Raw genomic sequence first — 15622 nt, forward strand, 5'->3', positions numbered from 1 at the left:
CCCAAAAGGCCAAAAGGATATCATGCTACATGATACTACTGCATTTCTTTAAGTCAGCAATATCTTAATATATCACATACACTGAACCAAATGGATGATCAAAAAGTCAAATTAATTTCTACATCAAGAAGTACAAACTTAATACCTGGGAAAAACCAACACTGACTACAGGTAGTGATACATCCAAAATTAGCTATTACCACTCAAGAAAGAAGCTGTTAAAGCTGCTCCATTTCCCCTACAAATCATTTGGAAGCTCTGAAGCAGTTAAAAAGGCAATAGGAATACTGTGATTATCAATAAAAGAACTGAAAATTACACAGGAAAGCTCATTGTGTCATAAAAATCTGTTTTGTATCAACATTTTACATAATTTGCGTACCTGGTTACCCTCTGTAAAATAAAAGAGGTCACAGAGTGAGTAGAATAAGCAGAGATAAAAATGAAAAGAGACTAAAAACTATACAGTTTGGAAATAAAGGACCAAAATGAAGGGAATATATGGCACAAAACCATGAGTGTCTAACAGAATAAATACTCTTTTTTCTCCGCAAGTTATAAGATACAACACCTCAGAAATTCTAAGGAAGTAAATTTTTAGGAGTTACTTGCTTAAAAAATTTAGTTAGATTTAATCCATATGTGGATACCGAACATGTGGCTACTCAGATGAAAATCCTGAGTTTAGCTCAGGTAGCCCTAAACCCATAAATAACTGAAATCTAGAAAAGCACATTACAGCAGGATCACACTTCTGGAAATCAGAGAAGATACTGTGCTAGATTAGTCTTATACAGCAGAGCGGTCCTCATCCTGAATACCTGGAAACCCATGGCTAATTGTGAGCAAAGAGTAGGTATTTCCAGGTGCCATGAGTGAAACATGTAGATTACAAAGTGCTAAAAGAAGCAAAGAATACCAGGATCTTCAGCATAATTTTGTGTCAAGCTATTACAAGGAGGAGTAATTTTTATCACACACTGGCAGAAAATGTACATCCCCAAACTTTATCTTAACAGAGTAAAAAAATTGATGCTTGAAGAATAACTATAAATCTTTGAATGAGTGAGAAATGTCTGGCCAACTTAAAAATTTAAATTTTATCCAGGAACCAGCCAACAAAACCATTTGCAGATCTCCCTGTAAAAAGAATATTTGGACCTAATCTGAGAAGAATTTGGTTCAAGAATTAGAAATATAGAAAAACAGTATCTTTAATTTCTCTGTACAGACAGAGAAGCACCAAAATAATTTGTGAAATGCTTGGCAATGAACACTGTTTCAAAGAAGCTGAATAAGCTGATAAATGTTTATAATGCTGCAGAAATAGGTGTACCACAGGTTATAAAACAGAAATCTACATCAAAACGGGGAGAACAAACTATTTCAATAACTACATAAAAATCCAAGTGAATTACAAAGGAAAAAGGCTATTTTTGTATCATTATTATTTCTGTAAATCCAGCTTACTCTGGAAACTATGGTATCATTGAAAATATTGGTAGCAATGAATATTTCAAGGGTTTGTTAACGAGAATTTCACCAGTTGGTCACTGGAAATATTACTGAAACTTCCCTCCTTCTCCAATTCAAGTGTTATCTGCCATTTAAAGAAAAATATTTCCATTTTCTATGACAAATTCTGGTTATAGAAGAGCAGAAAGGAATCTCTTCTACTGTTACTTATGCCTGAGAAGCCTGGTTCTGACCCAAATAGTCAGCAGACACAGACAGACTGTGTATTAACATGACCATCTTGGTACTAAATCACTGATGGAAAATATCTGACTGGATTGTTCGCTCTGAAAATTAACCTGGCCAAGCATTACTATCAAGTGGTGGTGTGTCTTGGGACCTCATAATTACAATTGTTATTTGATACAGAAAATCACTGATGCTGAGTTCATATGTATCCCTTGTGTCATTTATAATTTACGTGCAAAATACACATTATTCTTATATCCTCAAGTGTAAACAGTTACAAATGGTATGCCAGCAACCTTCTCCAGCCAAAACCACAGCTGCAGACTTGCCCTTAATCAGAAATCCAACTACTTAATGTTTCTGAATTTTAGGTATACTGAGCAGTTCACTTGCTTTAGACTCTTATGATACCACTCTTTAACTGAGGGACACTAACACATTACATCTAGAATGACAAATTCAAAGTGAAGCCTGTTCAAAAACCCTTCTGTTACTAGACTGATACACGGACTTAAAAAGAGATTTAAACACCCAGGACATAGGGTTACATATTCCAAAGAATTGCCTTAATTTTTCACTAGATTACAGCAAACTCGTTAACCATAGCACTCACCTAGTAGATATTCAGTATGTACATATCATAGTACCAGAAATGTAACTTCTGACTATTTAAACTCTTGTTGGCCATACATATTCTTATACTATAAAATGCAATTTGCTGGAAAAATCTTTTGCCTAAGCCTTTCTGAAAGTTAAAATCAACTCCTTTGTCTTGGATATGTTTGTAATTTCAAATTGCTATTTTTTGGTGTCTGTAATGGAAGCAACATAGCGTCAAAAACATATAATCAGAAAGTCTCTCCAATTTTGGACAATTATGCAGTATGAGGCTGGATATTAATAAATTTTTAAAAACTGACATTTGAAATTTCTTTTTCCAAAGTTAATTTCAGGTTTTGAAGCCCAAAAACGCCTGAAAAAAAAAACATTTTATAATTAGCCAAGTCATTACTAATTTCAATTATTTACTCTCTACCACAGCAGAAGCATCTTCCTTTGACCCACTGCAAGTTTCAGGGCATTGCAAGATTCAAAATCTGCCACCACCAATTCTGCAATTGACTGGTACCGGTCTCAATGTTCTGCCTTTCTGATATAAATGCTAATCGTGTATTTCTCACTATCTTCTTACTTGAGGCAAATCTGGCAAGGACCCCAGCATCCAGTTGTCTGCAGTCTCAGGAAGAGGAAGCAAGGGGGTTGAGGACTTTTCTTTTCCTTTCCTCCAGTTTAGGAAATGAGAACAGTACAGTGTGCTGGCTCACACACATAGGTTAATGGTCTGACACCAAATACCTGAGAGTATTCTCAGGATGTCGGCTTTGGGAACTGAAAATTGAATAAGCAGCAATAATGAAGTTCCTTTGCACTCCCCTGATATCTCTTCTTGTCATCACATATGATGACTTTCAAAAGTCAGTAGCTTTCTACTACTTTTGCTCAAAACATAAAATGAAGCATTTACCCTCTGCCCACAACACTCCAAGGGATAGGAGTAGACCAAATTCCACAAATAAACTCTTGCTGAAAACCACATTTCCACTTTATAAAATCCATCCAAAATAAAGCCATAGAATTATTGAACATAACAAAGCTAATTTTCCCTCATTTTAGCAATAATGTTAAAGACCTCCCATTAAGGGAAACCCAGATTCAGAATACGCAGTATTTGATAACCTGACTTTTTATGGACTTCACTTTGCACTATGTTTTTCATGGACACACTTGCATTCTTTACATTCCTTATTCTCTTTGGTAAATCTGTTGACTGAAATCCCCTTAATAAACTGCTTTAACCTGTGTTCTTTCCCTTACAACATATATTCCATTTATTTATTTATTGTCAATCACAATAAACACGCTGAAATCCATGTAGATAGATAAATGAAAATGGGAAGGCTCATTCTAATTTTAGATAAAAGAATTAACTCAGAAGTGAAAATAGAAATAGAAATACTATTTTCATTTTGTGCACATACATATATATATATCTAAAATTTTTTAAACCAGTATTTAGTGAGTGTGCAACAAGGTAAAATCTGGTCTGCTCAAATAGCTACTCGGAAGTACTGGAATATGCTTTCATGTGACTCTTCAGAAAAAACAGTAAATAACATTTTGTTCATTTTCTTGCCTTAGAGTTTTTTTGTAAGATGAGACAATACAGCTGCCACCTTGACAGAAGAAAATCAAGTCTTTACAACTCTGAACAATATTCTCTGCAGTAAAATACAATTTCCTCACAGCAACAAGTACATTATACATATTTATACATTTGGATGTTAAGGGTAAATTTTTAAAAATAAGCAAAACTGAGTGAGATAACTAAAGATAACTAAATTCACTGAGATCAGAACGTTACTTCCAAAGACTAGGTAAAAGCAGTAGCAGCACTTTCAGGTTTCTCTAATAAGAAACGCCCAGGAAAAGAGTGCTTTTTCCCCCCAGCATTATATATGGCATACTATAACAGAATCACAAAAGGACCACAAGCTGCCATACCTGATAGAACATGTAAACATTTGTAGAGCAGTCTGGGTAAAAAGCAGTACAGGAAAATGAGTAAAGGATTTTGGTATGACAGCCAGAAAACATTAATCTCCAACTAGAGCAAGAATGATCACATCAGCAGTATTCTGGTAGAACTTTCTCAAGTGTAAATTGTTAGGGAGAAAGGAGGAAGGCAGCCAATTTTTTCACTCTCCTAAGGCTCAAGCACCTCTAAGAGTTCATTTGGACTTTCTGATTGTTTGAAATATTTCATGACAAATGCTCACAAAGACAATGCAACCATCTCTTCTACAATGACTAAACATCAATAACCAGCTCAGAAGTGGACAAATTTTATCAGGCTACAGCAATTCTCACTTGTACTCACCAGTCTCAAAGGAAAACCTCACTCTGCAAAAATACCTAACAAACTGCTTGTAGGTGCACTGTTACACCACTCCTAAAATTCAAGCTGTGACTTTATGGCTTACAGTAACAATTTTGAAGTTTTACTATGATAGTTTGCACTTTAATATACAAAGCCTGCATTTTAAAATACAAAGTCTATCCTGGTCTATAAGTGGACGTGATCTTCAGAGGTATGAAAGGTATGAAATGCTGCAAGGGAAAAATTCTCTATACCTGCATGCATTTCTCACCGAGGACAGAGTGCACAGGTAACAGAAGAGGCATAAAGTTTTCATGATCAGTCCAAAGAATTGAGATGGGAGCAACTGTGTTGCAGTCAGCTCTTCTACACATCTTGCAAACTATCGGCATGAATAATACTTCATTTGATGAGTGAATGTTCTTTCTGTGTGATTCAATAGATGAGACTGTTTTGTGATTCAATGGATTAATTTCGGAACTCTGTACCTCTTGGAACTTAGAGACTAAAGTGGCACTTTGCAAAAAGAAAAAAATGTTGATGATCTGAAGTGATGATTTATGCAGTAAAAGTGTATTCTGTCCCATTTTTGGCAAATTTCCTTGAAAACTATCAATGTGATGTGACAATTAATTTTCATGAGTAGGGTCCTTATTCCTTATGATTCCATCTTCCACAGGTCAAATTTGGAAACACTTCCTCCAATGATGCCTTCCTATTTCATGTAATTCGTTTCAGCCTTTAGTCCCCAGCCTTATTAATCTATTCTTTAATGCCTCTCAATCATATCTCCCTGTTCTGCTTCTACTGCAATTGATGCTTTATTGAGCAATACAGTCTCCCCCATTTTTCCCATTTTATCTCCCCGTTCATACTTTCATAGCCAAGCATCACCAACATTCTTGTGTATTTAAGTATAAAGCGCTGATTTCTGTAAACTACTGTTGCTCTGATTATTAATCACAGTTAAAGCTGATTTAGGTTAACGTTTCACCACAAACCCTGGACACATAAATTAACATTTGCTTTTATTCCTCCCATGTCTTGAAAAATAGTCCTAACGTGATACCTGTATTTTGCAGGCTTTTTTGTTCCCCACTTCTGTGTTACTGGCAGAGTGTGTTACTTCAGAAGACTGAAAATTATAAAATAATTTCTCTTTATACTACAACAGACTATTTTAAAAAACATATTTTTCTATATTTGCATATCACACAGAATATGTACCAATGCATGAGTCCTGTGAGGTGCACTGAGCCAAACTAGGCACATATCTGTACATCTACAATGGTAACTGAGGATGAAAATACAATAGGATCCACAAGAGTTCACTGTTAAATAAAATTCAGTGACAAGAGACATACGATGAAAAAAACCAGAGATTACTTTACAAATAGAAGTGTGGAAAAAAGAAAAGATAGGAAAAGTGGCAACAAGCTGAAGAAGTTTCTAGCACATTTACCCACCAAAGATCTACCTTTACAATAAATTTCAAAACAGTTATTTCTTCCCTATTCCTAACAAAATTTAGATTTTGGCAATGGACAGGACACATGCGAATAGAACACAAATCACAATATATCTTTAGTAAATGTTCAAGATTTTAATCACTTTTCCTGGGTTTTTTTCCAACATGCATGTTTTAAAAGTTACAGATAGATTTATTATTGGACTAGACAGCTTGCATGACAATGAGGTCCATTGACTTTAAAAGCATAGCTGACAGTGTTCTCTTCTCAGCATCACTTTGTGGGTTTCTTTTATTTTTAATGGACTTCATAAATTAAAAGGGAGATCAATCCTTGTCTTATTATAGGAAAAAGTAGCTTAATTTTAGTTCCATTTCAGGCTCAGCTTATTGCCTGAATTTTCAAAACCTTTTAGAAACTTTAAGACAGTATCAAGACCTTCAAAAACACTCAAAACCTAGATGTTTTAACATCACTGAATGCAGAGGTAGCCTCCCAAAACTACTATTCATACAAGACCTTTTATGTCTGTTGTTGATCTAGATGAGTAAGTCATCAGCAGTATATCTCAAATTCCGCTCAGTTTTCTCAGCTTTCAAATGTCTGATGTACATCAATTATCATTTCAAAAAGGCTGGGCTCCAGCATTTTTTAATATAGACTAGTTCCTATCCGAATATACTTTGTAAAATCTTATGCTTGTCTACCTAGCTGATTGAAACATTTTTTCCTTTTTCTCTATTAAGGCTACTTACTTTATCACACAGGAGGCTCTTATTTTTGGTGCCTGTTGCATTACAGTCGCAGGGTTTGCAAACATCAGTGGCTGAAAGATCTGCACCTGCTTGTCTGTAATGGAAATCCTTGCACAGCTCACAGTTCCTTCCTGCATGAAAGAAAGGTTATGCATTATGGCTTCCAATTCATTAAAATTAGCTGTATAATTCAAAATTAAAGACTATTCCTTTGAGAGAATTCTATAATTTTCAGGACGTCCATTTTAATGCACCTTTCATCTCTACCTGCCAATTTAGTGATCCAGAGCATATGAAACAATGAACCTGTTACAAACTATGTTTTACTCCATTAAACTTCCATCTGTTATATAATACCACACTTATATAAAAGCTGTGCCATGCAAATGCCTATACTTTTTTTTTTTGGAAAAATTGAACCTGAAACTTTTCTTTTTTATCTTTACTAGATAAAGCCAAGAAAACTGAAATAGAAGAGAATTTTTAAAGTATACAAATGTATTACCTACATTGAATAAAGAGATTTATTCAAAAAGCAAGAAACTGACATTAGAGAGAAATTTGACAACCTTTTTAGATATTGTCTGTTAAACTGGTCCAATAAGATTATATTTTGAATTTAAATGCTCTAGCACATGTAATGGGAATATCCTTGAAACCATATATTTTAATTATTTATTTGAATGTGTTTTGCATGAAAGTTTTTATACAAAATTGGATTAAATTTTATTTTCCCATGGCTTAAGAGTTGACACCACTGTTGTTACTGCACTACCTGAGTAGTTTAAACATACATATACATAAGAATTTATTGGACTGCTAGCCATAGAGAATTACTAATTTCAGCGGACACAAGACTTAGTCAAAAAAGAACTGTAAAATAAACAGTCCATTCTCTTTGACTTACCAGCTGTGTTGTGCTGACAGTTATCACAAACTCCACCACCACCTCGGTGGTGTTCCTGAGGAAAAGGATCCATTGCTAAGTCATAGTGGCAGCTTTCTGCATGGCCATAACACTGACATGGTTTGCAATTATAGGCATGAACTTGGTCGCCTGGACGGAAAGGCTTGTCATTGTACAATGGCAAACAGCGATCACACTGAAATGAATCAGAAATAAAAGAAAATGCTGCTTCTTAGACATGAATATTTCTTCACCTCACAAGTTTACTAATATAATCTCTGTGTTCACATTTTTGTCTATGTGTTTTCCACAATTTAAATGTTAATAATATTTTGCTTGGGAAAAAAAGTGAGAAAGCACAAAGGGAAACAACAAACCCAACATTTTAATTATTATTTTAACATTTAAAAGTTATTTTAAAACAGAGTAAAACCAAGGAAAGTGAGCAGAAGAACAACATTTCAAGAATTTAGATACTCAACACAGGCTAATGTCCTGAGATTCCAATTCACTTAAACCTTTAAAGATGCAAAATGTTCCTTGTTATGTTTATGGCACAGAAGACATCCACCTAATCCATCCATTTGGATGCATTTTAAACAATGAGTGTTCTTGTAGTTTCTAACATTGTAATAACTGTAGATTGTACTACTACCATTTGACCTTGTGAGTGAAACAAAAGAAACAAAATATATTGCAATCATAATTTCTGTCTTTCAGAAGGAATTTAAATGCTTCAAAATAAGTTGCTTCTGTTACATATTTGGGCAACTATTTTCTTCTTTGGGTAACTTCCTTCTTAATCTTGAGAAGCATGCTCATCTTTCTTTATGGTTGTTATTCTGAGTAGTATTATAACTATTTGTTACTTTTTAGTATGTCTATATCACCTATACACTGAAAACTAGGAAACCACATTGAAGTATCTAAACTGTTTCATTCACAGCTGGTGCTGGGAAAGCATCATTTGTATGTAAAACAATCTGAATTAAAAACCATAAGCTTAAGATAGTCCAACAATTGCAGACCAGTCACAAACTATAACAAAAGACACTTAGGAGAGAAAATGAAATCACAAGAATTTACCTATTGAAATTTCATTTCAATACACTAAATAAAAAGTAAGCAATAAGACAGCAATAATAACTGCACCTTTTTCTAATCTGTTAAAAAACAAACCAAAAACACACAATATCACCACAGTGAGAGAAAAAAGGAGTTTTCAGGATGAAATTTAGCAGGGTTTCTTTCACTTGAGACCTTGAACTCAGGCCTTTGTTTATCAGAGCAATCGGTGCCCAATTGTGATTATCTCACTTTAAGTGCACTAAGGGCAACACCTTGACCATAACTCTTCACAAGTTACACAGCTCTAACTTATTCAAGTCCTTCCCTCATTTACATCCATGCATTGAGAAAAGTCAGCATTAGACAGCACCCAACAACATGAGACAAGAGGGTTCATTCAGGCACGGCACAACTTGGGAAACACAACAAAGGAACAAGCTACCAGCCAAGCTATCCAGCTCATGCAGCTCCCTCCTCCCAGCATGTCTATGGAAATATGTCCTCCTTGAAAGGAAAACAGTGCAGGAATAGCTATCAACCTGCCAGCCCTGAGTTTCCATTTCTGCATGGCCAGCCACACAGCAGCTGAAAGCATTCATCATCTCATTTCAGATTTAATCTTGGATCAGTTACTTATGCACACCTGTGCTTGCACCTATTGTTAAATGACACACAGGCACAAAGGAGTATAAGAAAAAGATGGCATCTGATTACATAGCAAGAAGCCTCTTAGAAACATCTCTTGTTGTGTGACTTTTACAACTTTGACAAAACTTTTATAACTTTGACAAAACTTCTAAAATCATAGAATTATCAGGTTTGGAAAGGATCTTTTGGAAAAGACCTGATCTTTTGGAAAATATCATCAAGTTCAACTATTAACCCAACACTGCCAGGTTCACCACTAAACCACATCCCTGAAAGCCACATCTACACACTTTTAAAGATTTTCAGGGACAGTGATTCTATCACTTTCCCTGGGTAGCCTGTTCCAATCCCTGGCAACGCTTTCAACTGAAGAAATTTTTCCTAATATCCAATCTAAACCCTCTCTAGCCCAATTTGAGATTCTTTCCTCTTGGTCTTCACTTCTTACCAGGGGAAGGAATTGACTTCCCCTGTCTATAACCTCCTTGGCAAAAAAGCAGTCATTCAGAAGTTGGCAATGAGTGTGAAAAGTTTGTTTTTTGAGCAGTTGTCACACCTGCATGCAATAAAAATGGGCACTGCACCCCGACGTCACCCTGCTGTTTGTCACACCTTAATTAGGTTAAGAATTGCATTTAACTTCCAGACCTCCAGGGCTGAACTTTCACATTTGGTAGCACTATGATGTACATGTTGCCATCTTCAGATCTTCATTCACCAAATCTAAACTCTGCATTTATCCAAAGCATAGTAGTTGAGAATTGCAAACCAAGAGATTTGGGGTTTGGTTCTTGGCTACCACACAGAAAATTAGTATTTCCAAAAAGCCCATGGCAAGATCTAGCAGTAGATTTACAAAGGATATTAATGCTTAACAAAACCGACATTCTTCTGTAACACAGAGAAACGTGTAGATGTCCTTACTCTCAGTTCCATCTAGGCCCTTCAGAAAACTTCTTAAATATATGGTTTTCCCTACGGCAAATAATAAACACACCTTCTTATATATAGTATCTAAACTTCTCACCATCTGTGAAAAGTTTTCTGAGAAAACAACATGGAGCCAGGTGGCCAAAATACCAAGCCTAACTTGGCCCAATTCATTAGTTTAAAACTATGATTAGAAACTGATTTCCAGCAATGCATTCAAGATATTTTTTTTACTAAAATTATTATTAAAATTTTAAAAGCACATTACTATAAGCACTGTTTTTTCTCTCTTAATATTTATACTGGAAGAAGAAAAATAACCATTATGCTAAAATTTACGACAGAGAATCCTGTATATAACTAGTGTCAAAAAGGGAAAAATATATCACTTGAAGCATACTTATGGTATCACCAGTGACTTGAGCCTAAGCCTTTGTATAACAAGTCCATTTCCAGGCCCTAAGAATCCTGTGGACAGTGCCTCTGAAGAAACAGTTAACAAATATCCAAAGAAATACTTCAGACAGCAACAGTAAAAATACTTTAAAACTTGCAATAAATCATGATTAACTAGAACCTTTTATTCCAACAGTTTTAAAATATCCTGCTGCTTGCCTCTCAGTGACATTCTTTTATATGTATATGATTTTATGTGGAATTAATTCCTTTTTTCCTTTTTGTAACCTATGTAGGAGTTTACAGCCCACTCTGAAAGCTCAGTTGCAATAAACAGTGTACATAAACACCTATGGTACTTATACACATTCTTCTGTAATGCACATTATCAAAAGTACACAATTTAAAAATCTGATAAAGTGACACTGAGGCTAGAATGCCACCTTCTCAGGCATTTTGAAATGCTGACTTGTCTTTGCAAAGCTCTAGTGTGTATAGCATCCATGTTTGTTTATGCTGCCAAGTGTTGACTGCAATGTCAGAATTAATCGCATACAATTCTTTCCTTCCTACGAGATCCTCTTCTGTATCCATCCACTATGCTTTCACTCCATTTCATTTCCTTAGCCAAATAAATATGGCTTCTAGGAAATACCTATTCCAGATAGCTTTGCCACACTCTAAAGCCAGTTTTAATTTCCTCCTGGCTTTCACCAGCACCCTCACTACATTTGAATATCTACCAAGACTACACGTGAACTACATCTGTCTCTTGTCAACTTCCCAGTGATCAAAGAGCTTTTAAACTTAAAAGCCAGGTTTTACTAAGAGAAGGGGAAAAAATAACCACAACCAAAATTAGAACACTAAGTGACTCCAATGAACCAAAGAAGACAGAATAGAAATGAAAGGTGTCTTATGGGGTTCCATCCCAAAGCTCCACATACCAAAAATTGCATTTTTTGCTGGCTTGTTTCTGCAAGTGAGAACTCTGTTATTGAGTGTACTGTACTTAAAATTTACAGCTCCTCCTGTACTATTTATAATTAATTCCAACATCTAACATGATATAGATTAACATTTAACTAAGGCTTATATAGAGTCTTCTGTAACAATATGAAACATCTTACCTATTCAATTCTTGATAAAACAACATATGCCATATCCAGTTTTCAGGCCTATGTTTAAAACCACTATGGAAAGCTCTGAAGACCTGAAACCTTTACTGCATCCAGTCAATCTCTCACTTCCATTCATATCTTCCCAAGCATTTATCAGAATGGCTTTATTTATTTTAAATTTTCTTTTCTATTATGATTTCTATAATTATTCCTATATATTTTGCCATTACCTTTCTCTATTAAGCTCTATACAGTTGAATTAAAAGAGGCTCTGAGGTAGCAATGTAAGCCTAACCTTGCTTGACTCTCTTGCTCTTTCATGGGCTGTTTTTAGCTTGTCATGTGATAGCTTGGGAAGTTTTTGAACATACTTTTCTTCGAGTCTAAAAGCTAATTTTTGCATATAAATGTTACCAAAATGTGGACTCCACTCTCAGCCCCTCAGTTTCCATTTGTTAAAGGAAGAGCTATCTCCCAAGCTGGACCCAAGGCATTTAGAGAACAATTTGTAAATGAAGAAACTGGACATTTCTTTCAGAAAATGAGAGAGAAGCTTTGTGAGGACTAATTTCCTCTTTTTTCATAATCTGGCCCCTCAACATCTGCAAATCATTCTTAAGCAACCCCTTCTTCCCATCATCTCAGACTTCATAGGAACATATTTCATCATCATTCTTCACCAAAATGGAACTCAAGAAAAAAAAAAATCCATTTGGGACATCAGATTTCATAACATAGTGATGCAAATACCTAAGCTAAGATTTCTATTTGTAATAATTATGCAGATTTTTCATTGCTTTGCTGCCCAACAGCTAGCCAGATGTATATGCCAGATAAATTCAAGACAGTAATTTTAGCTGTATTAAGTGTAAATCTGACAAGGACATACACTGCAATATATAAAAAGTTTTTCAAGGATGTCTGATTTCTAGTAAAAGACATTGAAAAAGCCCACCCTAAAGCCAAAAATGTTCTTATAGCGCCTCAGTTTTGGTGACTTACTCTGCTAATACAGAACTTAAGTTTAAAAAAACCCTGCTTGATGATAGTGCTATTTCTTCTCAAAAATATTTTCTTTTTCTCTACCAAAAAAGTTCTATTTAGAAATTTGCTTCACCAAATGCTTACGTAAACAACAACAACAAAAAAAAAAAAAAACCTAAACAAAAAAAAAAAACCCACCACATTTATTTTTACAGATCCTAATTCACTGGGGTGGGACCCAAAGAAACAGGTGTAAACCTATCAGACAGAGTTTATCATTGCCAGTGATAGTCAAAAATCAGGATAGACTTTTGTTCTGCTTTTAAGTGTTGGCCTTACCAAAAAAAAAAAAAAAAAAATTTAAATCTTTAAGCTGTTTGGATTCCATGTAAATCTTTGATAAAATTCAAAGTAGTTAGTGATATATTTCCAAATACTAATTCTGTTTTATTACTACTGCTATTTTATTTCATATTTAATAGATACTGACATGGTTATTAAAGAATGAGAAAAATAATTAAACAACATCCTTATTGTACTCTGAATTAATACAGTTAATTCAAGCACTTAAATTATAGCTACAATGCATATATGCCAAATCAAAGATGTGGCACTCAGTGGAACAACCCATTAACATTGACAGGAAATATCTGATAAGGCAGATACATCATTAAAATGTATTTGGTTTGTTTTCACAAGGTAGCATAAGCCTTGCAAGAGTGCTTGGTGAACTTCCAGATCTTATTAAATATTTATAATTAATCCTTACAAAGTAACATTTCACAATGTGTGTTCTAATTAAAGGGACACTGTCAGCTTGAATATTTTTTTCTGATTTGACCCATCTAAAAACCTGAAATTTCGGATCAAGTCCCATTTAGTCTGTATATCCTACACTTCTGTTTAAGAAGTGGGAAAACTTAGAACCCCTATGAAATTTTACAAGAATCTTTCACACAATCATGAGCACGGTATCAAATGCTCTGAGGTTACCTCTCCATGCTCTGTTCCTGCAAGCATAGACTGCTTGGGTTTTTGATGTGTGATTAGTCTCCCCTTTGCTACTGCTGTTGCCATTCCATATAACCTCTTCTTAATTTTTAGAAAGGCTACTTCCAAAAGGTATTAATGTAGCAAGGAGTACAACATGTACTCACAATGGAATTCTAACACTCAGTGAGATTGAGGGATTCATTCCTTTGATGCAGCTCATTTTTTCTTAACCTCAACTTTTTTTCGTTTTTTTTTCTTTTGAGATAAATAATTAATCTAGGGAATCTTTTCTTTGAGCAAGTTTTTTTTACTCATACATTGCAGTTTTGCTTTTGTTAAGTTGTATGCGAACAGCTTCCGAGAAAAGCAAAGGCTGCATGAAATAAGTGAAAATGGTACCAATAAGTGAAAATGGTACCTCCACATATTTATCTAGAATACTATGACTTACAGTAATCAAACCCATTTTTGGGTTTTTCCATGACCAAGAATTATAAAACTGTTAGAATCACAAATGAAAATTGTAATTTTACATTTGTGGTGCTTTGGATTGCATTATCAACTACTTGAACTGTGGAGAGATGGAATCTAAGAAAATAGTGCAGCAGGTAATCTCACAGCTGAAGAGTTGCTGCACAGCCAATTACTAAAGATTAGAAACAGGCCCAGCTCTTAACAAGCCATACCTGTATCCAATAAGGGCAAGTGCTACAAAAGAGCAGGTTGGCTAGCTGTGAGGAGAGCTGCAGTTTCCTAGCTAGCTGTGAGGAGAGCTGCAGTTTGCTAGTTAGCTGTGAGAAGAGAGATGGGTATGTTGGCTGTGAGGAAGAGGAGTCAGATGACTGCTGCAAGGACCAGGGACAGGCAGCGCATAGAGGAGCTGCGTTGCAAAATAACTTCAAGGAGGTATGAGGCCCTGGAGATATAAAATCCCTTGCACTATAAGGACGCTAGAAGTCGTGCTAAAATGACATTGAACTCTGTTTCCTTTCAAATGAAACTAAATTGGAAGCTGAACTTCAGGACTTTGCTTTCTGCATTCCACCTATTGAATGGGTCTAGAGTCCACAGGAGCAGACTAAAATTACCATGGAGGAGTACCTTCATCCTACAGGACTCTTGCTAGTTGCTACAGCAGGCAGAGACAACCTTTATCAGATGCTCACAGTCTAATCTCAGGTTTGCATCTAATAATCTCTAATAAATCCCTGAAAACAACACAACACTCCTGATGGTCTGTGGTGGAATGGCTTTTGGTGAGGGTGTAGAGTAGAATACATCTTTTTCCTTAATTGATACAAATCTGCCACAGAAAGTTTCCCTCTGAAAGACAGGCCTACACCAACACACATACACACTCCTTCCCAGGACTGAAATCCCAGTGATGAGGCTGTTCATAGGTGGCACAGACAGATGGAGGTGACACTCACATGATTTCCTTCTGTATAGCTTTCCTTGACACACAGGCACCTGTATGGTTTCATAGCTGTGTCACAATCATCAGCATGGCCATGGCAATTACACCTGAAAGAATAATAGGGGTTGTCAAAAGTTAGCACATGAAAACACATCTGTGCAAAAACATATTTCACAATCACAAAGTCAATTTTGTGTATTACATAGTCTGGTTCTTTATTAAGAACAAATATATGTCACCAAAGAGAATGTTCTTAGGCGCGGTAAACTACAAAAGATTATTTCACTCAATA

At 35.3% G+C, this 15622-nt stretch overlaps 1 protein-coding gene across 1 annotated transcript in view; it reads right to left on the reverse strand.

The window, feature by feature from the left end:
• Nucleotides 1-15622, reverse strand: part of USH2A (usherin) — a gene marked incomplete at its 3' end in the record, with an annotated part of 372555 nt that overhangs the window by 317010 nt on the left and 39923 nt on the right. Inside the window, exons 8-10 of the mRNA XM_084203202.1 lie at nucleotides 15344-15437; nucleotides 7774-7969; nucleotides 6867-6997 (exon numbers count right to left, since the gene is read on the reverse strand). Coding sequence (XP_084059328.1) covers nucleotides 6867-6997; nucleotides 7774-7969; nucleotides 15344-15437 — 421 coding nt within the window. The remainder of the gene's footprint in view (nucleotides 1-6866; nucleotides 6998-7773; nucleotides 7970-15343; nucleotides 15438-15622) is intronic.

This window comes from Fringilla coelebs (assembly GCF_963513975.1).
Source record: "Fringilla coelebs genome assembly, chromosome: 3".
Classification (NCBI taxonomy): Eukaryota; Metazoa; Chordata; class Aves; order Passeriformes; family Fringillidae; genus Fringilla; species Fringilla coelebs.